The following is a 27,951-nucleotide window of genomic DNA, read 5'->3' as shown; positions in this document are numbered from 1 at the left end:
GGGGGAGAGAAGGAAAGCGGAGCAGCAAATATCTCGATGCTATAGCAGAGATTGTGTCAAACAACGGTATCAAATTGCCTCATATAAAAAGGAACACTACCGGCTGTGTGGGTCAGAACGGCTTTCGAACGCGTAAGTGCAACACCTGATGTTGACAAATTTTACTGTGGATTTTGGTTTCTATTGGATTTACCACACTATACTATAACCAAGAATAACCCACAGCGAGTAACAACAGCATAGCAGTACCAAAGGAATTTTGTGAAATTTTTTTGAAAAAAAAAAAAAAAAAATTTGTGGTGCATGAGAGTGTGTTCTTTGTAACTGAAAAAAAAAATCCTGAAGGAAAATCCTTCAATAACTAAAAAAAACTATTGCAAATGCAGAACAATTTACAAAAAGACAATAGAAATTAAAAAAAAAAACATTTAAAACTATCAATGAAATGTGCAATAATTTTAAAAAACAAATTGAAGCCAAAATTAAAAAAAATGGCTGCATTCAATAACCAGCATGGATTACTCAAACCTGTGGATTACCTGTATGGATTACAAACCAGACTTCGAAACGAATATTAACTTTTGAAAGTATTTATAGCCCAAACTTATATTCTAAGAGTGGGTGTGTTAACTGCGTCGGCGTAATGGCCTATTGGGATCATAACCTCAAATTACACTAGCTCAAGACTTGTATAATCAACAGCTAATATCAATTTGAAATTGAGTTGGGGATTGAGAATGGAAATATGAGATTTTTTAAGAAAGTTGAAATGAAAATGGTCAAGAAATGCAAATAACAAAAAAATTAAAAAAAATAAAAACGAAGCAACATTTTGGGCTTAGCCCCAATTATGTAATGATATCTGAAGTTCAAAACAAACATTTGTTAAAAAAAAAAAACATCATTGGAATACTTGAACTAAAACAATAGTTAGCAGAACGATTTTAAAATTGTCTAGTTACAAGAAAATTTAAAAAAGAAATCTTAATAACGCTTTAAAACCAAAAATAAACAATAAAGCTTGCTCTGCATTCAAAGACATTTGAAAAAAAACTGCGCTTATGCTTGCTTAAAAAATTAAGATGTTAATTTTTTTTTATAAAATTCCAATTTTTTTTTTTAAATTGAAAAAAAAAACCAATTTAATATTTTTTTAAGCTTATATTTTAAAATTGGAATTTCCTAATTATAAACTGAGGCAAATTAAAAAAAAAAAAACAATATTTGCAATTTCTTAAAATCTCAATATTTTCCCCTAAAAACCCCATACCCAACTTATTTGAATAGAAAATTTAGGTTTTTCTTTTTTTTTCCCAAAATTTAGTTTTGGGAAGAAGGCCAAAAATATTCAGAAAAACAAATTGTTCGACGCATTAAAGAACATTTGTTAGGAACAAAAAATCGCACATGAAAAAAAAACACACTTATATATTCAAAATGTCAAGATATTTTCAAAATTGGCAAATTTTTGTTTCGATTAAAAAGAGATAGTTTCGAAAGAAAAGCTTTCAAGAAGAGCCAGAGAGAATACAGGAATTTTCGAGTGAGAGGGTGAGAAGAGAGAAATCTACAACTATATAAATTACTATTATATGATGTATCAATGTTGGTGCTACAGATTTCGAAATTTCAATTCGAAATGTGTTAAAAATAAACTCAAAAATAAATTTCAACTATATATCACACTGGCACCTATATATGTGTATACACTTACATATACAGTATATGTGTGCATATGTATATATAGTTATATATAGTTGTAGCGAAAATTCGAAAAAAATTTTCAGAAAGTATTTTTGGGAAATTTTCATTCATTGCGTTGTCGCAACTCGGGCGTTCTACATCAATTCCTCTATCGGATGTGTACTTTTTAACAACGATTTCTAAACGATTGAATACTGAATTAGTCAAACGAAGCGAATATTTATGAAAAAAAGTGTCCTTTTTAGGAAAAAGAAAATCAACGAATAACAGTTAAATAAACGAATAGTAAGTGTAGTAAGAAAAAAAAAATAAAGAAAAAAGTGGAAAAAATTAAATAAAAAAATACCAGACTCTTTATGGTATTTATTTTACGTTAGTTAAAATATGACAGTTCATCAAAATTTTTTGTTAACGAAGTACAAAACAAAAATTTATATAATCAAAAAAAACGTAGATAGTTTTTTCCAATTTTTGTAATTTTGTTTTTGGTGATCAGTGATTTTTTTTGGTTTTTAGTGCATAATAGAATGTGCTCTCAGTCTCTCTCGGTCATTTTGGCCCAAATTCCCTAAAGCCAACAAACCTAACCCCACCCTCTGCAAATAGTGTCAGTGTTTGGAATTGCTATATATAGAACAACCCACACCTTTAGTATAACCAAACATACCTAGACATCTACATCTGGTGTTGGGCAACTAAACGAATGATCTCGAACATTTGGCCGGCCATCCAAGCACACACATAGACATGACACCACGTATGAGGCTGGCCATATGCCCGTATCGTTAAATCGGCATGTTGAGTCAATCGTGCCCCTAATGTATGTGAATATGCGTGCATATGTGTGCTTTAACTCTGCAATGTTTGTTTATAAAAGCAAGCAGAAAAAAAACTCTTACGCAGTCAACACCAATACCAATATATTTTTCAAAACAACTTTACATAAAAAATTTCTTGTTTATCAAATAAGCAGAGAAAATTCTTTGAAGCTTTTTGGAGATTAAAAATATCGAAAGCCCATACTATCCAATTACCTAGAGAAAATTTTGCTCGAAAAATTTACTTATTTGGTATTTCGAAAACTTTAGCATTTTTTCGAAAAATCAAATAGCATGCCCAAGGCAACATAGGAGTAATCCATGGAAACAACAGCAACAAAAACTAGGTCACACTCAAAATGCACCACAATAAAAAAAAATGCCCACAAAAATTCTTGGTATTCAAAACAATAGAAACCAAATTATCACAAAACAATGGAAATAGAAATCAATAAACAAAGAAAAGTATTAAAATTGGAAAAATAAAAAATATAAAAAACAAGAAATAATAATAAAATAACAAATAAAATAAAAAAACAAAAAAAAAATAAATCATAGGAAAATGTAAAAAAAAATAAAATATAAAAAAAAAACAAAAAATAAATAAGAAATATAAGATTATAAAAAACAAAACATTAAAATGAAATGCGAATTATAATCCTTAAAAAAATATGAAAATAACATAGAAATATCAATTAATTAAAAAAAAAACTTTAAAATTAATTAGAATGAAATGCGAAATATAATCCTGAAAAAAAAAATATGGAAATAAAAATGGAATTTCCATAAAATAAAAACAAATTTAAATAAAAAAAAAAAATTATAAAGTAATAAAATTATCAAAATTAAAAAAAAAATATATAAAAATATATTAAAATTTTAATAAAAAAAATAAAACTCCGTGTCAGCCAAATGTTTTACGTTACGTTTGGTCAAAAATTATAAGCGGCTTTTAACAGCCAACTAAGGTTGACATGAACCAAAAATAGGATATATTTATAAAAAGAGAAAACTTTTGCAGAAATATTGATTTCTATATCTTGACCCCCTTTAAAAAAAAGCAAAAACATAAAAACAACAACTAACCTCTTACTATCTCTTTACTTTTTCTTTACAGGGAAGCATTTGGGCTGAGACGACGAGATAATTGATTTTAAACGGATTTAAAAAGAAATTTTGCTTTTCGCAAAAGAAAAATCTAGCCCTTTCTCAAACGAGCTTAAATTTTCCTTTTTTACGTTAAACTTTAACTGCGAAACCTTAATTCAAGATGCCACGTCCAATTGCTAGCCAAGAAGATGAGGATCCCACCCCATACTTGTTCGTTTCATTGGAACAAAGACGTATCGATCAATCGAAACCCTATGATTCCAAGAAGAATTGCTGGGTACCCGATGAGAAGGAGGGTTATCTCCTTGGTGAAATCAAAGCCACCAAGGGTGATGTTGTCTCCGTAGGCTTGCCCGGCGGTGAGGTAATATAAACGGAAAAACAAACAAACAACTCACACAACTCATACACAACAACATAAGCTTCACAAAAAAAGGATTTAATGATTTTTTGTCTTTGAAAAAAAACCAAAAAAAAAACAACAAAATTTTAAAATATTCTTTTGCTTAAAAAAAAAAACAAAAGAATATTTTCAAATTTTTTAAATTTATTATATTATTCATATGAAATTAATAATTTCTCTTGAAAACCTAAATAGACAAAAGATTTTAAATCCCATCTTGTGGAGAAAACCAATCCACCGAAATACGAAAAAATCGAAGATATGGCCGATATGACTGTCTTGAACACGCCCTGTGTGTTGCACAACTTGAGACAACGTTATTATCACAAGCTTATCTACGTAAGTATCCAGTATCAGACCATACTAATCTATTTTTCTTTTCTTCTTCTTCTTCTATCTCTTGCTCTGTCTAACCGTAATGGTCTTTATCTTGAAATTGTTGTGGCCCCTTAAAACTTTAAACGAAAAAATAAATACTCTCAACTGACCCAACAAAACCTTTACGGGATTCTATTGACCCAATGTGTGACCCAATATTGAATCCCCTCTTCGCCAAAAAAATCCATAAAAAAAGACCAAAGACTTCAAGAAGGACAAACTTCAACAAGTCAACCCCCCCAAATACGAAAAAGCTGAGGATATGTCTAACTTGACATACCTTAACGATGCCTCTGTACTCCATAACTTGAGACAGCGGTACTACAACAAACTTATCTACGTAAGTATGCGGCCGGCTAGCAAGCTTTTGTGTGAAAGCCCTGCATCTTCCATGTGAAGGTCCAGCTTTTTTGTAAAAGTCAGCAAGCTTTCAATGTTTTATCCTATTTAAAAAAAAATTAAAACAAAACAAACAAACAAGAAAAAAAGTAACTAAATAATCCGTTAGTATTCCTTTGTTTGAAGAAAAAAAATTAACTAACAAAAAAATCACCATTCAAAAGACAGCAAAGCAAAGTAAAAAGCTTTTTAATTAAAAAAAAAAAAACAGTAAAGAATTGAAGCAATTTTTATCATCTAACGCTTATTAGAGAAATTTTGTAGCAATAGCTAACTTTGCTTGCTTTTGGTACTCTAACGCATAATTTTCCTTACCTTGTCAGGGGTTGGGTTGGAAAACTGGCGTTTGAGTTCAAACTCGGTACAGAAAACCTTAAACCTCTAGGTGTAGGGAAAATTACAAAAATCATCTAAAACTCATTTGTTGTGTTAATTTTTTTGTTTTATCTCATCAATGTTTTAATCACAAGCCTAAGCTTTGCCATTAAAAACACCTGAAGAAGCTTAAAGCCCAGCAAAAACCAGTCAAGCGAACAAGAACTGGCCGCACCACACACCACAAAACACCAACGCCAACACCATGGAAAATTTACACCAACCACTGGATGACCAGCCACCAAAATCCATTAAAAAACGAAAACACAAAATTCATTGCCCCCACCACCCCCAGAAAATCCAGCGTTAAATCAGTGAAACTATGACCTAACTGAGCTGGTTTTCTTCATTCTATTGCATCCCCTTCTTTTACGAAATCATTGAAAACTCCACCTTTTCCCCCCACAAAAAAAAAATACAAATAAAAACCGTAGAAAAATGTTAGTCTCTCTATTCGTAGTTTTTTGCATCCCCCCATTTAGTTCGTTCCTTATCCCCACCAAACGTTTGTTTGAAAAGTTTATTGATGACATTTTGTTTTTCCATTTCCATGAAAATGCTAATCTTTACCCATTTGTTTTTCCATCTCTCCTACTCGCTGTTTGTGGATTTTTATGGGACACGTGTGTTTAGACCTACTCTGGTCTTTTCTGCGTTGCCATCAATCCCTACAAGCGTTACCCCGTATATACCAACCGTTGCGCTAAGATGTACCGTGGCAAGCGTCGTAATGAAGTGCCACCCCATATTTTCGCCATTTCTGATGGTGCCTACGTCGACATGTTGACCAACCACGTCAATCAATCTATGTTGATTACCGGTGAGTCTGGTGCTGGTAAGACTGAAAACACGAAGAAGGTAATTGCCTACTTCGCCACCGTTGGTGCCTCCACCAAGAAGGATGAATCCCAAAAGAACAAGGGCTCCCTTGAAGATCAAGTCGTACAAACTAACCCTGTTCTTGAAGCCTTCGGTAACGCCAAGACCGTCCGTAACGATAACTCTTCTCGTTTCGTAAGTATAGCAAAAAGTCAAAAGACTTGAGCAAACAAATGGACTTATGCATAATTTTCGCTCTCTTTTTCATGGCACATAGGGTAAATTCATCCGTATTCACTTCGGTCCCACCGGTAAATTGGCTGGTGCTGATATTGAAACTTGTAAGTATTAATCAAAAAAAAACTTGTAAAATTTTAAATAACGGCATAACAAGGCAAAGCTTTTATTTAGTCAATGGGCGCCTCAAGGCATACAGCTTTTGACTTTGGCCAAAAGCTTTTTTATGAATAGAAGAGGCATTCATTCTATGCTTATTCTATTAAACAACCTTTGCGAAAAAAAGCTTTAAGAGAAAACAATTCAAATCTTAGGCTTTTGAGTAGATGGCATTTTTAAGAGAACATTTTCTTTTGCCCTTGTGTTGTGCTACTACTTGGGCTTTGGACTTGTCTAATTTCTCTAATTTTTTTTCTTTCTTACAGACTTGTTGGAAAAGGCCCGTGTCATCTCCCAACAATCTTTGGAACGTTCTTACCACATTTTCTACCAGATCATGTCTGGCTCCGTTGCCGGTGTTAAAGGTATAAACCATCATGCCATTTCTCCCACTCTCATTTTCACTTTCACCTATCATTTAAAAAAAATGATCAACATTTTGATTTTTGAAAAACAAAAAATTTTTCTTTGAATAATTTTTGTTTTCATAACTTGATCACATACACACCACTACACTCTAAACTTTTGGACTTTTAAAATTTTCTACTTACCCTCGTTTGAGAAGAATGCTTCTCGCCTTATGAAAATTTTAGAAAAAACTTTTATAAAATCTTTTCAAAAAAAAATGTTTATCCAAATCAACCCATATTAACCATATAAATCTTTTTCCTCTTGGATCTGCTATACAGAATACTGTTTGTTGACTGACAACGTCTACGACTACCATATTGTCTCTCAGGGCAAGATTACAGTCGCCAGTATCGATGATGCTGATGAATTCACCCTTACCGATGTAATTATCTTAAAAATGTTAGACTATGCCAAACTAATACAAATGAAACAAAATAACTGCCTCTTCTAATGCGCTCAAATAGCAGCTAAAAATCTAAAACCAAGCAAAAAAAAAAAAACAAAAGTAATTCTTAACCCATAACTAGAACAAGTAGGTCAAAAGGAATCACTTTTCTAACATTATGAACTTTTTTGAAATGTACTACAGCATTAGAATGCTGGCTATAATCAAGGATTTTTTTCAAATATTTTTTTCTTACAAACATTTCTTTAGCTTTTCTTTATCCCACTCTTAAATCATTACCCGGTATCTTTTGTTGATTTGTAAATAGATCATCAACAATTAAACTGTTAGAGGCTTTTTTATATATAGACTTGATAAAGTTCAAAATATTTTTTTTGAAATCTTATATATTTTTTATAAAAACAAAAAAAGAGATGACATATTTAACGCCACATATTGGCGATTATCCCGGCATATGCCAGGGTAAAACCAGGATACCCGGTGTCAACGATGGTGAAGAATTTGAATTAACCGATGTAAGTTGGGCATTATGTTTGTTGGTTGTTACTATCCTGCCCTGCACTCCTGCCTGAACAAGCAGTAGCTTTCTCTCTCTCTCTCTCTCTCTCTTTCTATCTCTGTTGAAAGTGTACAAAATATTATAAAAAAAACTTGTGGCTATACTCCTTCTTACTCTCTCTTTCTCTCTCTTGCTCTAGGCCACTGTATATCTTGTTTTCATTTTCATTCACTTAAGTGTGAAACAACTTTCAAATTCTCTCTCTCGCTGTGAAAAAGAAACACCCACCTGCTAAATACACCTTTCAATTTTAAATGTAAACAAAAAGTGTAATTAATGCAACATACTTTGGTAAATATGTTTTATTTTTGTTTGTTTATGAACAAGCTATGTAAATATGAATAACTTTCTTAATGTTATTCCGGAATTATTATTTCCTCTCTCTCTCTCTCTATCAAATTTTCTGGTGATGTTGGACATATACACTTATGCTTTTTCTCTATCTCTCTCTCTTATTTGCTTCACCACAAAACTATGCCCTCTTAAAGGTTATTAAGAGCTTCCCAAGCCCAGGCACTAAATTCCAACAAAAGAAAAAATAGTTTAAGTGTAAACACACTTAGGAAAACATTTTTGTAAATGAAACTGGGTCAGGAGCAGCAGACTTCCCTGGCTTTTGTATTGTTGAAACCAACTCATGAACAACTTGCCAAACGTTAAAGAAAATTCTCTACAAAGAACACCGGTATATGCTAGTTTTATTCCAAGGGGATGTGTACAAAAAGCCTGCTCCTGGCTAAGATATGGACAAACCGAACGTACGAATCCTTGCCCCTACCAACTCCCTACACACAACATACTCCCATCTCAAAAGTTACCACGCGCAGAAACAGGAAACAAAAAAGGCCACAAAATGTGCATTAAGATAAAGACCACAACAAAACATCATGGATTGCGCTGAGTGTATTTTCTATAATATCGTTTTGGATTTGCCTTCTAAATTCTTTTTATATGCCCCCTTTTTTCGCATCTCAGATATGTGTTTCTTATCGGACAACATTTACGATTACTATAACGTATCCCAGGGTAAAGTAACTGTACCCAACATGGATGACGGCGAAGAATTCCAGCTTGCCGATGTAAGTTTCACTTTACCAAAAACAAAAAAAAAACAAAAACAAAATGGCTGACCAGACACACAACACCAACACCAGGAAAATACTCTCCAAGCCTTTCTTCCCTAAGCCCACAATGAAAAACACCTTCCTTTGGGAGAGAGACTAGTTCTCACTCCTTTGCCGTTTCCCGGTATTCCCACTTGGCCAATAGAAACACTTGTCCCCCACAACAACATACACATACCACACACACACACACATACCATACATGCATAAGGTTATACTCGTTCCACTTACGAAATCTCTCTGTGTGTTCTCCTATGTTTTATGGCTCTCCTCTCTGTCTGCATACCCACATATGGCTCAAGCCTAACGGCACTTGTGCTAGTGTGGTGTGTTAAGGCAACAGCTTGAACAAACATTATTGGCTACTTTGCCATACCCTCGTGTTATGTTATGATTCTTATGTATGTAATTGTTATCTTTTTTATATGAATGAAATCAAAAACAAACAGCGAATTGTTAGACTTAAACTCTACGTACCTGGGTCTACACAAATCGTTAACGGTGACTAAACCAAGAACAACGAGGAATGTATTGTGTTTTAAGGCATGATAACACCAACATCTGTACAAAAAAATAAAACCAAAACCAAATCCCCCATTACACTATGCCCAAATCCCCAAATGTGGCACTCTTTGCAAAGGGAGTGAACACAACGCTTTTGTAGGCAAAATGCAAAAAGGTATGCATGTGATATGCCGTCATTGTCATTATACCCCCAAACAATCGTACACAATACCCCAAACAGTTTATCTAGAACCCCCCAATTTTCTCTACTCCTTAAATTCCGGAATATTCTACTGACATTTGCCTGAAGAAAATTTTACATGTTTAAAATTATATTCGATTATTTTTCCCATCCCTTAGGAATGCCGTGAGTTTGTAAAAAAATCCCCTTCATGAGTAACTAATTGAAAATAAGAAATATTTTATGTTAAGTTGCCGAAGCAACTTTGAACAGGGTTAACCAATGAAATAACTAACAAAATTAAAAAACGAAAAAAAAACAATAACTAACCAAGAAAAAAGCTTAAAAATTGTGACAAAATGCCTGACAGCCTGCTATTAATTATAAATTTAAGATGTTTTAAAAAGAAACTCTAAAATTAAAATGAAAAAATAAAAAAAAAACAATAGGCAAACAAAAAATGCTTAAAAACAATTTTAGGTTTTCTTTCTTCAAAAAATTAAAAAAAAAAAAACAACTAACAAGAATAATAAATAATACGCATGTAGACCAAACGTACCTAGCAAAACACAAAAGAAAAATCTAAACAAAAATGCTCTAAACACACACCTAAAAAACCGCTGCCAGTAAAAATATTAATAAAATAAATAAAAAGAAATGCACCTTCAATTTGGCCCGCAATTAATGTGTCATCGTTTTTCTCCCATTTCCTCTTTATGGCATCGCCAATATAGCAAGCCTTCGATATCTTGGGCTTCACCAAGCAAGAGAAGGAAGATGTCTACAGAATCACCGCCGCTGTCATGCATATGGGTGGCATGAAGTTCAAGCAACGTGGTCGCGAAGAACAGGCTGAACAAGATGGTGAAGAAGAAGGTGGCCGTGTTGCCAAGTTGTTCGGTTGCGATTGCGCTGAATTGTACAAGAACTTGTTGAAGCCCCGCATTAAGGTCGGTAACGAATTCGTCACCCAAGGTCGTAACGTGCAACAAGTCACCAACTCCATTGGTGCCCTCTGCAAGGGTGTGTTCGATCGTCTCTTCAAATGGTTGGTCAAGAAATGTAACGAAACTTTGGACACCAAGCAAAAGCGTCAACACTTCATCGGTGTATTGGATATTGCTGGTTTTGAAATTTTCGACGTAAGTTTTCAGTGTGCCAACATATGCTACACACTGATACACATCTCACATATCATAAACAAAACAAAAAGCGAACAACCAAACTCATACTCATACCATAAACACATTCACACTTCTATCACCATATAGGCAATGGTTGTGCCATATCGCCCCCTGAGGAGAAATTTTGCCTTAAAGCATAGGCATTTGCAAAGATTTGGTTGTTCTTTTGAAATGCCTACATTTTGGGGCTTAAAAACAAACTTTAGCCCCAGCAAAATTTTACCTAGGGTCTTGGCTACATCCAAAATGAGAACACTAACACCACCACAAGAGATCTACAAAACACAGAGGTTCAATATTGTATACCTTCAGTACACTCTAGAGAAGGTGTTCCCTTGTCTATTCGTTAAAAAATTTCAAAAAAAATATTCTTCACTCATTCACTCTTTAGTACAATGGCTTCGAACAATTGTGTATCAATTTCACCAACGAAAAATTGCAACAATTCTTTAACCATCACATGTTCGTCTTGGAACAAGAAGAATACAAGAAGGAAGGTATCAACTGGGACTTTATCGATTTCGGTATGGACTTGTTGGCCTGTATCGACTTGATTGAAAAGGTGCTTATGCCAATTTCTTGGTGTCATTTCTAGCCAACGTTTTTTGAATGTCTATTGTATGGTGAAAGCACTTATCTTGTTAGATTATTTCTTTGCACCAATTTTTTGTATAAATGTTTTCAGAATTTAGTGCACAATTCCAAATGGTAAGATACGCATCAATGTGAAGTGACATAAGGCACTACACCAACGGAAAAGGTACAGCCCACCCCTCATATGTGTCTTTTCCTTGGTATGATGATGATTACCTACCTGGCACACAAGCATAGCAACATGATCTTTAGCACAAAAAACATGTATGCCAAGTTCCCATGAGATTTCCATGTCTGACACTCCCTACCTCTGTGTGTTTGAATATTTGTGTTTCTATGCACTCTCTCCCCTTGTGACATCTCTCGCCCATCAAATATGTATTCTCATCACCAATCACCGTTCTATAAATCGCCCTCACCCCACACCCTACAATCGCCCACCACCATCGCCCCAACTACGACGACCCTGGATAAGCACTTGTATTTTATCTGGTTCATTACAAATTTTAGTACAACGGTTTCGAACAATTGTGTATCAACTTCACCAACGAGAAGTTGCAACAATTCTTCAACCATCACATGTTTGTTTTGGAACAAGAAGAATACAAGAGGGAAGGTATTGACTGGGCCTTCATTGATTTCGGTATGGACTTGTTGGCCTGTATTGATTTGATTGAAAAGGTTTGTCTTCTCCTCCAAAGCAGTATAAATTTAGAAGTGTATCTAACAAAACGGGCCTCAAGTTATGGAATGCTATGAAAAAAAAAACACAGCCAAGGGAAAATTATACATATACCCTGGGCATGATTTTATATGGAATGAACTGCTTACCCTTCAAACTGCTAGGAACTTGAGGTAGAAAACATTTTACAAAGTGTCTCTCAAGTTCTGAAACTCTCACCCCACCAGAATATAACCCACCACAAAAACAAAACTCTTTTGAAAGCCCCCACAAAAACCTACAAAACTCAAGGGCCTTTTAAAAAGAAAGTAACTAACTCCTCATCAATCTCTCTCTATGTCTGTTTCTCTCTCTCTCTCTCTCTGTCTCTATAAGTATTTATATATATATATATATCATTCACATCATTCATTGACTATTTAGAAAAATATTATTACGAGTTTTATCTCTCATGAAAAAACAAACTGTTCTAATCTTCACCACATATGCGCAGTATAACGGTTTCGAACAATTATGTATCAATTTCACTAACGAAAAATTGCAACAATTCTTCAATCATCACATGTTTGTCTTGGAACAAGAAGAATATCAACGCGAAGGCATCGAATGGACTTTCATTGATTTTGGCATGGATTTGCAATTGTGTATTGATTTAATTGAGAAGGTATTCATTCAGATTCAAGCGATAACAAAAGAACCCCAGAAACACTACAATAAATAACCCTCAGCTAATATGTGGGTAGTGTTGTCTAATATCTTGGTGTCGTCCAAAAAAACATCAAACAAGAAAAAGCTGTACACAATGGCCAAAATTAAAAATCTAAATGCCTCTTTTTAGCATTAATATGCTCTCAATGTGTATATCTCTTCTCGAGGAGATAAACACTGTAAAAAAACATGCTTTCAATGTATTTATCTTTCCCATGAGATGGATAACTTTCTCTAAAAACAATGCTCGAAATTCTCTCATTAAAAATTAGAAACTACAATTATTTCCCTTCCTAATCTCTTTCAAAAATACTCACCACCAAAAAATGTCTCAATTTTCTAATCCATAATCATCTAAAAACATAACCTTAGCCATAAGCGTTCCGTTGTAAATTTTCCTCTAATTCTCTAATAAGGATGTAGTGGCGTAAAAAGCTAAAAATCTCTCTCTTGCTCTCTATCTGCTTTAATTGCTAACCGAAGGTAAGAAATCTGTGGTTCTACTAAATGCAAATTTTGTTAATATGGCTCGTGAAAAATTTGTTAGAGAAACTAAATTGTTTAACCTTTACGAGATGAGCAAAAACTAATGAATTTTTCTTCTCTTTCTCTCCACCCACTCTGTTACGCTGCACACCTGCCGTTCGCTGTTCGACGCTGTGGCCCTGTCCGTGTGATGTACGTGCGTTTGGTTTTTAATAAAACAGCCTATGGGTATCTTGTCCATCCTTGAAGAAGAGTCTATGTTCCCCAAGGCTACCGATCAAACCTTCTCTGAGAAGTTGACCAACACTCACTTGGGCAAATCTGCTCCCTTCCAAAAACCAAAACCACCAAAGCCCGGCCAACAAGCTGCTCACTTCGCCATTGGCCATTATGCTGGTGTTGTAGCCTACAACATCACCGGTTGGTTGGAAAAGAACAAGGATCCCTTGAACGACACTGTCGTTGATCAATTCAAGAAGTCTAAGAACGCCTTGTTGGTTGAAATCTTCGCTGATCATCCTGGCCAATCCGGTGGCGGTGATGCTAAGGGTGGACGTGGTAAGAAGGGTGGTGGCTTCGCTACTGTATCTTCTGCCTACAAGGAACAATTGAACAGCTTGATGACCACCTTGCGTTCCACACAACCTCATTTCGTACGTTGCATCATCCCCAACGAAATGAAACAACCTGGTCTTGTTGATGCTCACTTGGTAATGCATCAATTGACTTGTAACGGTGTACTTGAAGGTATCCGTATTTGCCGTAAAGGTTTCCCCAACAGAATGGTATACCCCGATTTCAAGCAACGGTAAGTATTAAGTGACACAATATGTGGTCACATCATCTTACACTTAAAAAAAAATCAATTGCATAGATGATCGTTAGGTTCATACATACATAGGGAACTATACTTAGATCTTCCAATATACGACTTGTGTTTTCATTGTAGTCAATCTAGTCTCTCTGTATCAATACTTGATGGAAATTTTAATTTTTTTTTTTTTGCAAAATATTTTCTCTCTTTTTTCCCTCTCCACATTTAAAAAAAAATAAAAAGTTATATGATTTTGGCCCCAGCCATTATGGCTAGTGAAAAGAGTCCCAAGAATGCTGCAGCTAAATGTTTGGAATCGGTCGGTCTGGATTCCGATATGTACCGTATTGGTCACACCAAGGCACGCAAGCTTTTACAATAATAATTGTGGACAATAATATTTTCATGTGATCTTGTTTGTGATAAACCAATTGTATCCAACCTCCAATAGAGTAAATACCCATCCTCACCCCAGGTTTAGATTGTTGGAAGTAGAAACCCTTTCCATCCTCTTTGTGAAGCATTGATGAAAAATCCCTCTCATTGATGCTTGTTATACAAGTTATATGTATATAAATGTATACACCTGTTGACTATACGTCTTTGTTCCTCACTCTCTCTCTTTCTATCTCTCACTGTTAAATGTAATTTGTCTTTTTTTATTGTAGCTATTATTTTGGGTACTCATGGTAGTTAAGCTCATGCTCTCCCCTTAGAAAAAAAACCGTTTGGATCCCTCTACACATGAAATATTCCTTTCACTTAATATGCGGGGAGAGCTTGAGATTTCGTAAATTCCTTGTAGTCACACACACACGTTTTGTGGATCCCCTATGTAGTTCGTTATACACTTTATAACACTTTTGGAAACCATTTAGTATTTGTATCATACACCAGTAATTTATGGATTATTCTATGCACATCACACCCATCCATCCACCTATCACAACATTTATGCATTAAAAAAAAACACATCAATGGTATACTGGCTCTCATTTTCTTTCTCTCGATTTGAATAAAATGAGGAAACAATTCTAGTCAATTACACTCAATAGTCATACACATTCAGAATTTTCTTTTAGTAAATTCAAAATTCTCTCACTAATGCTACTCCTACTACACACTTCAGAGAGTACATATTATACTTCACAGTGAGATTTGACTTCAGCATTCATCAGTTCCCCTTTGCATAAGTATTGACATAAGTGTGTAATAATTTTTTCAGGTACCAAATCATTAACCCAGCTGGCATTCTTACCGCTAGCGATCTTAAGAAGCAATCTCAAATTATTCTAGAATCTACACCATTGGATGCCGATATGTACCGTATTGGCCACACTAAGGCAATGATCTTGTTTTTTAAACTTTGGTTTTTATACAATGCCTCAAAAACACTTTACCCCTCTACAAACGGAAAAAGAGCCATAGCCATACAAAACCATTTAGACAGTTGGTTTGAAGAGTCTTGAATCCTCTCCTTGCTCTATTCCATTCTCTTTCTCTCTATTTTTTTTAATTTGCTTGTGATTCCTTTGAATGTGAATGAATGACTTCCTCTACATCGAGTCATTTATGTTTGAAACCCCCCACCCCAAATCAAAAAGGACAATGAAATGTCAAATGGCTTTTGACATTATACATCACATTCATTCTTTCTCTATCTCTCAACCCTAGGAGTGTGCATGTTAAAGGACCTCCTGTCTACCAATACACATTGAATTTGCACTTTTGTCTGCAATATTCTTTTATTTATCATTTGTTATGTTATTCATTTATTGTTTTACTTTTCATCCCTGGCCAACCCCAACAACCTATACGATAAACATATAGTTACCAAATCTTGAACCCCAAGGATATCAAGAACTTGGATGATCCCAAGAAACAATCCAAGGTCCTCATTGAATCCACCGAGTTGGACAGCGACCTTTACCGTCTCGGTCACACCAAGGCATGTTATCTTCATAAGCATTTTGAATTGAATTTTTGCCAAAACAAAAACAAAAACACAATCTTAAAGTTATTTTTGTTATGGTTTTTTTTGAAGCTTTTGAAACACAAACCCAAATACACATTTATACAAACGGTTCTTAAAACTTCTTGACCAGTAAAGGACCTTACACAGCAACCAACAGTATATGGCCCCTTTGTTTGAAGACTAAAATCAGCCAGTCCGAAAACTGCGAGACTTATCAAGGACTTGTGTTGATTGTTCATAGGGTGACCAGCATCAGTACTGCCACCACACACACACACACTTAAGCACATCCACACATATACTACATACACCCAAAGCCTTGTTTAGATATGGCCCGTAGTAGTAAATAATCATTTTTTTCTCATTGTTCTCATTATTGATTGATTTTGAAAGTTTTTCATAGTTCGTGGTTAATTAATTCTTTTATATTGTTATTATTATTATTATTGTTACCATCTACAACGACACACACCCACACACACTTGTTATTAATTATCATCAACACTATTTAGTTACCAAATCCTCAACCCCAAGGGCATCAAGGGAGTTGACGACCCCAAAAAAGCCACTAAGATTTTGATCGAATGCACTGAATTGGCCGATGATCAATATCGTTTGGGTAACACTAAGGCATGTGCACCAATGCTCCATTTGAATTTGCTCATATATATATATATTTATTTTTTTTTATTTTTAAATTCTTCAAATACAAACAAGAACACTCGAAATGCAAGGAAACCCCACTTAAACACTTCTTCCCCACTTTCGAATGTTATGTGTGCTCTTTTACTTTCATACGCTCTCTTTTGTTTATGCTCTACACCCACCCACTCGCCCACCCATCAACATCATACTCAAGTTGTAGTTACAAGCCTTAGGCCTGGGCTATGACTTGAGTAGACCCCAAAACTCTCTCTGCTACTCACTTCTTCTATATGGAGGTGTAGTGGTAAGAGGGTTTACTCACCTTTACTCAGTAGTTAGAATATGCCTTACTCATTATATCTCTCTCCCTTTCTCACACACTCCGTTGTTTGTTATGTTTGCCCATTGTAAAGAAATCCTCTTGAATCGGGACCTTAATATATGGGTATTTTTTATTATTGTAGTAGTTAGTTGGAATGTTTAGATCGTTTGTTTTATTTTTTCATATTTATTTTGTTATGATTTTGTTAATTTATTTATAAATCATTTAATTTTGCACGTTTATCCACCATTACCATCACATATACAAACTACACACCACCACCACCACCAAAACCACCACCACCAAAACCACCACCATATATACTACACAACCATATGATGGCACATGATCACCAAAATGCGCCTACAGCTACAAGATCATGTGTCCCAAAGAATTGAAGGGCGTTGACAAAGACATCAAGGCAACTGAGATTATCATTAAATATATTGATTTGCCTGACGATCAATATCGTCTTGGTCGCACCAAGGTACCGAAACTAAAACACAAAAAAAAAAGAAAAAATTTAATAATAATTGGTGTACATATATATATATAAATGTCAAAAAAAAAAAAATACTTGTCTTATACTATTAACTAAACTTTTTGGAAAATCAAACAAAAATTCACTCAACACAACTCACTTTGGAATCATTTGGAAATTTCTTTCATGGTTAATGTCCTTCTATTTGTTGTATTATGTTTTTGTGTAGTCCATCCCCACTTGTTAATGTTAATGTTTTTGTATCTTTTACCTATCTAACATTTCCTTATGAAAATTACTAATACCTACCTTGTATCTCCCCCACCCCCCTAGTATCCAGAAAATTGTGTTTTTGAAGAATTAAGCGCTTTTAAATAAAAACAAAGCCATAATTTTTCCAAAAAGAGATAAAAAACAAAAAACGGGAAAAAATTTTAATTAAAAAGCCAAAAATAATTCTTGATAGAAACCGAAAAATTCAAATAATTTGTTCTGAAACCTGTGAAAACTTGTGGCTTTTTTTAACGCTCAAACCTAGACTCCACAGTCAGCACCGTCTAACATGCATTATTTTTTCCCTCTCCTGTTGGGATTTTTCTCCTTACTTGCACTTATATAGGTATTCTTCCGCGCCGGTGTCTTGGGTCAAATGGAAGAATTCCGTGATGAACGTTTGGGCAAGATTATGTCCTGGATGCAAGCCTGGGCTCGTGGTTACTTGGCCCGTAAGGGCTTCAAGAAGTTGCAAGAGCAACGTGTTGCCCTCAAGGTTGTCCAACGCAACTTGCGCAAATACTTGCAATTGCGCACCTGGCCATGGTACAAATTGTGGCAAAAGGTCAAGCCTTTGCTCAATGTCTCTCGTATTGAAGATGAAATTGCTGTAAGTATCACATATAAAAACTTCTTAGCCCCTAGGTATCGTCATACATGGCGAAAAGGAGTTGCATAGCTGTTGAAATTGGTTCATATAGCGCAGTGGATAGTGGATTCTGGACATTGGCACTACGACACAACATAAGCGTTTGTTGATTTTTTCGAAATTGATTATTTGTCTTGAAGAAACAGTTGTTCTTCTTTAAAAAAGAACATTCTTCAGTTTACAAATTGTACCCATTGAAATTGATTACTTAATTTTCAATGGAAATTTTACAGCTTATATACCTTACATAAATCTAATATACTGAAGGTATATATTCTAAATCACTACATTTGAGTAAAAATCTTTTGCTCTTTGCACCTACAAATCTCATTTCCCATATGAGTCTTACATTGACACTCAATTAATTTATCAGTTCAACTTCAACTCGAGAAAATTGTTTTTCTTTTTTCAAATTTTCTATGAAACATTCCTGGGTAAACCTTAGAAAGAGCACAAATGAGCAAAAATAAATACAATAATAATGAGCATTGCCATACATTCATTATATGCCCTCGCAGCATATTTGAAATATTTCAAAATGCCGAAACATTTGCCTCAATATGTCTGTATCGAAATACATTTAAGACTTATTACAAACTTGTTTAGCAGCTGTTGCTGGCTAATAACATCCAATTATCCAATACACACCCATACAAAGCATAAAGAATGCGTTTTGACTTACCTCAAGCAAAAGATGTAGAGAAATTTGCCCAAAATCAAAGCATGAGGAAGCAAAAAATCTGAAAATATTTCAAAAAAACCCACCTACGCATTGGCACCGCTTGAATAATGACTAAATGAATATTGACTTGTTTGAAAATCAGAATATTTGATCTAAAATTAAAAATCAATAGCTTAGTCATCACTCAGATAGAAGAAGAAGAAGAAGTGCTGCACTTCTAATATGGGCCACATATGTGTATACGAAGATTTTCATCTGGAACCTGCTTACCTGATAATTAATGAGTTAAGGAAATGCTTGGATCTTCTTTGGCATGCAAATACCATAAAACCTCTTCATCATCATCATGGTTTTTGTTGGCGTCGTCACCGGCCAATTGGCTCATTAATTTTTGCAAAAGATTTACACCATGATTACCAATAATTCTATATATAAATGGTTGGTTTTTTATACATGACAAAATGTGTAGATGTTAGCTATGGGTCTGCAAGCACTCACTCTATTTTTAATTAGTTATAACGAAGTGAACAAGTGTTTCGGCCCTCTCACATGGTCCAATCCATTCCTCCATCTTTGGCTTTTCAAACACCACTACTCCCCCCATGAGGTGGCAAGAGCACCACCCAAGCAAATACCATAACTCACTCACTCACTCGAGGTTTTGGGTGCCTGCCTGAGTTTTCTGATTGAAATTCATTAGATGAGTAATGGCAACCACATGCAACAACAGATGTGGATGTTATTAATAATTTAATTGAATTCTCATCATTCATATTTCCATTGGAAAATAGCACTCGAATGTTAGACAAGGTCCCTTACATAGGCTTGCATCTTAAGAGTGAGTGAAATAGTTTACCACTGTTGGCAGCAGCGAACAGCGCAAACACACCTGTGTCATATCGATCGTTTGGCATGATCATAATTTCTTATAACATTGAGACCATCATAAATGATGGCCAAATTGAGTGAGATACTCGCTATGGTAATGATAAGGCACAACAAATGTTGTGTTGTCAAAACGATCCCATCCCACCCTAAGCATTGCATTGCATTGCATCTACAAATGAGTTATTGCTCATAATTTTTTTCATCTTGGTCGAATTCTAATCAATGTGGGGCGTTGCTAATTTTGCAAAATGCAAAATTTCAATTTCGAGTAGCCAATTCAATGCAGCAGTTGTAAAAAATTGCAACTAGAAGCATTCCAGTTGTTGACCAGTAGCTAAACGGTTCTCTAGTTACCTGGGCCGATACTCTTGCGATTTGAATTCAAATATTTTTAATAATCTAAACGATTTACAACGAAATAACTGCCAAATAAATCGACGACGCTTTTCTGCGAAATAAATTATAAAATCAAATAAAATGGCTGAAGATAAAAAAGCTAAAAAATCGAAAAAATCCGAAAAAGGTGAGGAGTCTACCACACCTAAGGCCACAGAGGAAGGTGCCCCAGCCGAAGAAACCAACCCAGAAGCTGCTCCACCAGCAGCTACAGAAGAGCCAACACCAGCAGCAGCTCCTGCGCCCTCTAGTGATGATACTGCAGCTGGACCTGCGGCAACATCAGAAACTAATTCGGGTTCTTCTAATGAATTACAGCGTCTTGAAGAGAAGGCCAAGAAGGCTGAAGATGCCCACGCTGCTGAAGTTAAGGTACGCAAGGAGTTGGAAGCCCTTAACGCTAAATTGTTAGCTGAAAAGACTGCCTTGTTGGACTCCTTGTCCGGTGAAAAGGGTCAATTGTCCGACTTCCAAGAACGTTGCTCCAAACTCCAAGCCCAAAAGAGCGACCTCGAAAACCAATTGCGCGTAAGTATTAAAAAAAAAACATAAATTATTACCAGGAAATTGCCTTAACAGCAGCCAACTAAGCCCTAGTGTTATGGCAATTTCCTCATCAGATATTTGATTAAAAAAAGCCCTGAATTGCTCTAACCATCCCTGTCGCATTTTTCTTTCTCTTCAATTCTCTATATAGGACATCCAAGACCGCTTGACCCAAGAGGAAGATGCCCGCAACCAATTGTTCCAACAAAAGAAGAAGGCTGACCAAGAAATCTCTGGCCTCAAGAAGGACATCGAAGACATGGAATTGAACATCCAAAAGGCCGAACAAGACAAGTCTACCAAGGATCACCAAATCCGCAACTTGAACGATGAAATCGCCCACCAAGACGAACTCATCAACAAGTTGAACAAGGAAAAGAAGATGCAAGGTGAATCCAACCAGAAGACTGGTGAAGAGCTCCAAGCTGCCGAAGACAAGATCAACCACTTGAACAAGGTCAAGTCTAAGCTCGAACAAACCTTGGATGAATTGGAAGATTCCTTGGAACGCGAGAAGAAATTGCGCGGTGATGTTGAGAAGTCCAAGCGCAAGGTTGAAGGTGACTTGAAGCTCACCCAAGAAGCCGTTGCCGATTTGGAACGCAACAAGAAGGAATTGGAACAAACCATCCAACGCAAGGACAAGGAATTGGGTGCCCTCACCGGCAAGTTGGACGATGAACAAGTTGTCGTCAACAAGAACAACCGTCAAATCAAGGAATTGCAAGCCCGCATTGAAGAATTGGAAGAAGAAATCGAAGCTGAACGTCAAGCCCGCGCCAAGGCCGAGAAACAACGTGCTGACTTGGCCCGCGAATTGGAGGAATTGGGTGAACGTCTTGAAGAAGCTGGTGGTGCTACCTCTGCCCAAATCGAACTCAACAAGAAGCGTGAAGCTGAACTCAGCAAATTGCGCCGCGATTTGGAGGAAGCCAACATTCAACACGAATCCACCTTGGCTAACTTGCGCAAGAAGCACAACGATGCCATCGCTGAAATGGCCGAACAAGTTGATCAATTGAACAAGATGAAGGCTAAGTAAGTATTGCTCTCTATGTCTCCCCCTGTACTTTCTCTCTTTTCTAGCTGTATACCCTGAGCTGATTGGAAATCGTACGCATTACGCAACGTTTTGTGTTTAAAAAATTTTCCATGTGAAAAAGAAAGCATTTTAAATTTTTCTCTTAATATTCTCTTCTTAAAACCTCGCAAACCATAGGGCTGAACACGATCGCCAGACTTGCCACAGCGAGTTGAACCAAACTCGTACCGCCTGCGATCAACTTGGCCGCGAAAAGGTAAAGCAATTTCAAATCCTTACCAAAAACGAAAGGATTCTTAAGACACTCCACACTAAAATCACCAAAATCACAAAAAATCGTACACTTTTTACACACAAACCTCCCATACCTCATAAGGAAAACAAGCACAGAAGACTTCTCCTTTGCTCCAATTTGTTTTTGTCCAGACGGCAACTAATTCTTTCAGTACTTCTTCGAAATGGGTATTCAGCAACGCAGCGATAATGAGAAAAATTTATATAGGGCACTTTTTACCGATATTCCTCCCCATACACTGTTAACTTCTGACTAAAACCAAAAAAAACACTCTAATTTAAATCTAGGTCTGAAAAGGAGAAGAACGAATACTATTCTCAAATGAACGATCTCCGCATTGGCTGTGATCACCTTTCCAACGAAAAGGTATAGCAAAACGATGATTCCTATGTGTCATAAAACGCTGCTGTATAAAAATCGCTGTAGTATTTTGCTCCGTGAAAAAAAAAACCAAAAAGGGGTTTATTGGAGATTCTCATGGTTTTCGGAATCAAAGAATCGCCTATAAACTTAACCAGCTGTGCTTTGAAGAAAACGCATAGAATCTCCGGGATTTGTTGGTCGAGACAAATCCCATGACATTCTCTCTTTCTCTAATTCTGTAGTAGTGTCTGTTGTGAATATACTATTTACTCTCCTGTGAATATACAACAAATTTTAACCTTCCCAGAGTAAAAAAAAAAAATAAGAAATTGCCGCACTAATCCTTAGCCAAACTGTGTATATATCCTTAAAATTAACACACACTCATAAAAACGCCACTAACTGTACATAGTCTCAACACCACTCTGCCACAATATACGTGCCTACTAGAACCTCTCACCTTTTGCGCCCTCCCCTTTGATTGCAAAACTAATTGTCGATTTTTCATTAATCAATCAAATGTATAGGCCGCCCAAGAAAAGATTGCCAAGCAATTGCAACACACCCTCAACGAAGTCCAATCCAAATTGGATGAAACCAACAGGAGCCTCAACGATTTCGATGCCGCCAAGAAGAAGTTGTCCATTGAAAACTCCGACCTCCTCCGCCAATTGGAGGAAGCCGAATCCCAAGTTTCCCAATTGTCCAAGATCAAGATCTCTCTCACCACCCAATTGGAAGATACCAAGCGCATGGCCGATGAAGAATCCCGCGAACGTGCCACCCTTTTGGGCAAATTCCGCAACTTGGAACACGATTTGGATAACTTCCGCGAACAAGTAGAAGAAGAAGCCGAAGGCAAGGCCGATTTGCAACGCCAACTCAGCAAGGCCAACGCTGAAGCTCAACTCTGGCGCAGCAAGTACGAATCCGATGGTGTTGCCCGCGCTGAAGAATTGGAAGAAGCCAAGAGGAAGTTGCAAGCTCGCTTGGCTGAAGCCGAGGAAACCATTGAATCCCTCAACCAAAAATGCATTGGCCTCGAAAAGACCAAGCAACGCTTGTCCACCGAAGTCGAAGACTTGCAATTGGAAGTCGACCGTGCCAACGCCATTGCCAACGCCGCCGAGAAGAAACAAAAGGCCTTCGACAAGATCATTGGCGAATGGAAACTCAAGGTTGATGATTTGGCTGCTGAACTCGATGCCTCCCAAAAGGAATGCCGCAACTACTCCACCGAGTTGTTCCGCCTTAAGGGTGCCTACGAAGAAGGCCAAGAACAATTGGAAGCTGTCCGCCGTGAAAACAAGAACCTCGCTGATGAAGTCAAGGACTTGCTCGACCAAATCGGTGAAGGTGGCCGCAACATTCATGAAATCGAAAAGGCCCGCAAACGCTTGGAAGCTGAAAAGGATGAACTCCAAGCCGCTTTGGAAGAAGCTGAGGCTGCTTTGGAACAAGAAGAAAACAAGGTCTTGCGCGCTCAATTGGAATTGTCCCAAGTTCGCCAAGAAATCGACCGCCGCATCCAAGAGAAGGAAGAAGAATTCGAAAACACCCGCAAGAACCACCAACGTGCTCTCGACTCCATGCAAGCCTCCCTCGAAGCTGAAGCCAAGGGTAAGGCTGAGGCCCTTCGCATGAAGAAGAAGTTGGAAGCCGACATCAACGAATTGGAAATTGCTTTGGATCACGCCAACAAGGTAAGACACTTCACATGCTAAATGTAAAAAATTCATACCCACTCCCTTTGTATTAGCCATTTGTACTTACGCGAGCATTCTTCCTTTCCTTCTTTTCTGAATATTGCAGGCTAACGCCGAGGCCCAAAAGAACATTAAGCGCTACCAACAACAACTCAAGGACATCCAAACCGCCCTTGAAGAAGAACAAAGAGCCCGTGACGATGCCCGCGAACAATTGGGTATCTCTGAACGTCGTGCCAACGCCCTCCAAAACGAATTGGAAGAATCCCGCACCCTCCTCGAACAAGCCGACCGTGGCCGTCGCCAAGCCGAACAAGAATTGGCCGATGCTCATGAACAACTCAACGAAGTTTCCGCCCAAAACGCTTCCATTTCCGCTGCCAAGAGGAAATTGGAATCCGAACTCCAAACACTCCACTCCGATTTGGATGAATTGTTGAACGAAGCCAAGAACTCCGAAGAGAAGGCCAAGAAGGCTATGGTTGATGCCGCCCGTCTTGCCGATGAACTCCGCGCCGAACAAGATCATGCCCAAACCCAAGAGAAACTCAGAAAGGCCTTGGAACAACAAATCAAGGAATTGCAAGTCCGCTTGGATGATGCCGAAGCCAACGCCCTCAAGGGTGGCAAGAAGGCTATCCAAAAATTGGAACAACGCGTCCGCGAATTGGAGAACGAATTGGATGGTGAACAAAGAAGACACGCCGATGCCCAAAAGAACCTCCGCAAATCCGAACGTCGCGTCAAGGAATTGAGCTTCCAATCCGAAGAAGACCGCAAGAACCACGAACGTATGCAAGACTTGGTTGACAAGCTCCAACAAAAGATCAAGACATACAAGAGGCAAATCGAAGAAGCCGAAGAAATTGCCGCCCTCAACTTGGCCAAATTCCGCAAAGCCCAACAAGAACTCGAAGAATCTGAAGAACGCGCCGACTTGGCTGAACAAGCCATCAGCAAATTCCGTGCCAAGGGACGTGGCGGTTCCGTTGGTCGTGGTGCCAGCCCCGCGGTAAGTTATCAACTTTAATTTACACATCCTCTTTGGCCCCCTCCCTCCCTTCCGGAGTGGGGGTCAACTGCTCTGCCTTTTCTTTTGTGATTATTTTGCTCAAATCATAATTACAGAACATTGTTTCTACTTTTATTACTCAGCTCTAAATCCAACTATGGCACTGTATATGAACCATGGTCCACATCAAGAATCAGAAATAAAACAAACAAAAAAAGAAAACAGCCACCAAATTCAAAACTAGCTCATAAGTTTAAACTTTAAGCGTTTCTGATCCACAACATCCACTCCAAAGCAGGTGAAATGTCCCACCCACACAAGAAACGATCAATCGACCATCTTCAATTCTTTTTTTGCAAATGCTTGCAACCAGCTTAAAATAATCACCGACCACCACCAATAAACAACCAATCATGCCCCAACAAAACGAAAAATCTATCATCAAAGAATACATTTCTCTGCTTTTTTTATTATATACGAAACCCAAAAAATACCAATTATAATTATTATTTCTACTATAAATAATATGTATATGTATGTGTGTGTATACCATATAGCCGGGAATGCCAAAAGGTGGCCGCAACAAGAGTGTACTGGATCAGTAAAGCAACTTTCATTACATTTGTAAGTGAGACAGGACATTGCTATCACTACAAATATGTTGTGTGTGTGTGTGTGTTAATATAATCCCTCTATACATGTGCATTTCTTTGACATACCTTGTCACCAGCTCGTAAGCCATCTCTCGCGCACGCACACTTGTATCTTCGAGTGCATGGTCACTCAGCGTTTCACGCTCATTAAGTACACATGCATACATCAACCAAAACGTGGTAGTCTGAAAAAGTCATTGCTCGTTTTGTGGCATCAGAGAAATTGATTCATACATACATTCCCTTTCCCCTCCATGAAAGGAAAAATCATTTCCTACCTTTACTTGATTACTTGTTTATGAGAGTTCACATTTCTTGTTGTTGTTGTTTGGTTTGGAAAGTGTCACATTTGTCTCCATCTAAAACCCAAAAAGAGAAGAACGCCACCATGTTCTTCTCTCTTCAATCTCCCAAATGTTCCATGGATCTTGCTCTAATAAATTTAGATAACTACTTAGTATTGTTCTCTCTCATGAATATCGCATTAAACGTTCAGAATTGGGCTCCTGTAGGAGCAGCTGGCAGTTCTCCCCATCATCAGTAATACTATTTGGAATTTTGCTTGTCCTTTTGCATGCTTAGCTCTAAATATGGATATTTTAATACAATATAATAATGATCGCCTCTTTATCTCTCTCTCTCTCTATCTTTAGCCCCGCGCTATGTCCATGCGGCCACAATTGGACGGTATGGCTTTCCCACCAAGATTCGACCTTGCTCCAGAAAACGAATTCTAAATGCCATTAAAACACTTTAATTTATTTTATTAATACTATTTCATAAATTATTTTATTTTACTTTAATTTATAAATATTTTACAACAATTTTTGTTTTTCTAATTAATTAAAAAAAGAAAGAAAGAATGAAAATAAAAAACAACTTTTAAAAAAGTTTTGAAAAATACCAAAAAAAATACGTCAACTTAACTTAAAAGTCTAGAAAAGCTACACCCAACGAACGACGGGAGGAAAATGCACTACTTAGGCATAAATGATTAATATCAGCAAAATTAATTTAGTCTTAAAAACACAATGACAGCAAATCAGCAATTTAAACAAATCAAAAAATCAAAAAAAAAAAAAAACTATAAATCTAAGAACACCCAGCAAAAATGATGAGAAGATGATGTAAGCAGACCCAACATCTACTGTAGCATTATGGAACATTTCTTGTTTTGGTGTGTAGACGATCATCCTTGATTCACTTTCGGATTGGAGTGACATTTGCAAATACTCTCGAACTCAGCCCAAATGACAAAAGCCCAAGAAAAGCCTTTTCTAAAAACGAAACCTTTACTCATATTGTTGTAAAAACGATTTATTTATACTTATCTATTTATAAATTTATATGAAAACAAAAACAAACAAAAAAAAACAAGAACCCTATTTGGAACTTGACTTAAGCCCCGTCTAGATTCCAGATCAGTTGACAAGATCGAACTACTTACTACCATATGTATGTTTAGGTTTAAATCTAACACTGTATTTTTATATATACTTATATATATATATATATCTATATATTGCGAAAAAATGTCATCTATGATGAAAGCTGAAAACATAAAACGAATCACTACACATTCGAAATAAAGTCAAATTATATACGCCATATAATAACAAAAAAAAAATACAAACAAAAAACACTTGTTTCTTATTAAACAGCATACAAGAAGCATTTGTGCCTTCGGGTGCAGATGTTATACACTCAACTTCAGCAAACTCATTCACGGGCCCTCGGGCTCGTCCCAAACATTTTCATTTCAATTAAAAGAAAACATAAAAAAAAACAATTTTTAATATGAAAAAAAACAATTTTTAATATGAAAAAAAACACAAATAAATGAAAATCGACAAAAGGAACAAATTTTAAAATTACAAATCTTTGAAATCACCAATTGTGGATGGAAGTTAGGACCAGGGATTCGGAGCGGGTGCCTTTTTTTCCGCTTCGCTTTGCTCCCGCTCCGGC

At 36.5% G+C, this 27,951-nt stretch overlaps 1 protein-coding gene across 31 annotated transcripts; it reads left to right on the top strand.

Moving 5' to 3' along the window:
- Window positions 1–109: 109 nt before the first annotated feature.
- On the top strand, window positions 110–27,854 carry LOC106082291 (myosin heavy chain, muscle). 31 transcript variants are annotated; one of them, XM_059364779.1, is made up of 19 exons: window positions 110–132; window positions 3,640–3,996; window positions 4,610–4,753; window positions 5,821–6,201; window positions 6,284–6,347; window positions 6,669–6,767; window positions 7,092–7,195; window positions 10,322–10,729; window positions 11,876–12,046; window positions 13,463–14,049; window positions 14,299–14,416; window positions 18,098–18,361; window positions 20,685–20,894; window positions 21,064–21,950; window positions 22,132–22,210; window positions 23,140–24,315; window positions 24,425–25,330; window positions 25,888–25,954; window positions 26,637–26,727. In XM_059364779.1, exons 2-18 carry the CDS (start codon window positions 3,793–3,795, stop codon window positions 25,933–25,935), a joined length of 5,850 nt encoding a protein of 1,949 aa, XP_059220762.1. In that variant the 5' UTR covers window positions 110–132; window positions 3,640–3,792; the 3' UTR covers window positions 25,936–25,954; window positions 26,637–26,727. The 31 variants fall into 31 exon arrangements, with proteins under 31 accessions (XP_059220762.1, XP_059220760.1, XP_013100163.1 ...); XM_059364777.1 differs by lacking the exons at window positions 7,092–7,195; window positions 11,876–12,046; window positions 14,299–14,416; window positions 22,132–22,210; window positions 25,888–25,954 and adding exons at window positions 8,754–8,857; window positions 12,541–12,711; window positions 15,886–16,003; window positions 22,537–22,615 and having other exon boundaries at window positions 26,637–27,854; XM_013244709.2 differs by lacking the exons at window positions 7,092–7,195; window positions 14,299–14,416; window positions 22,132–22,210; window positions 25,888–25,954 and adding exons at window positions 8,754–8,857; window positions 15,886–16,003; window positions 22,537–22,615 and having other exon boundaries at window positions 26,637–27,854.
- The last annotated feature ends 97 nt before the right edge of the window (window positions 27,855–27,951 follow it).

This window comes from Stomoxys calcitrans, chromosome 3, assembly GCF_963082655.1.
Source record: "Stomoxys calcitrans chromosome 3, idStoCalc2.1, whole genome shotgun sequence".
NCBI classification, from domain to species: Eukaryota; Metazoa; Arthropoda; class Insecta; order Diptera; family Muscidae; genus Stomoxys; species Stomoxys calcitrans.
This window is presented reverse-complemented; position numbering and strand designations above follow the sequence as displayed.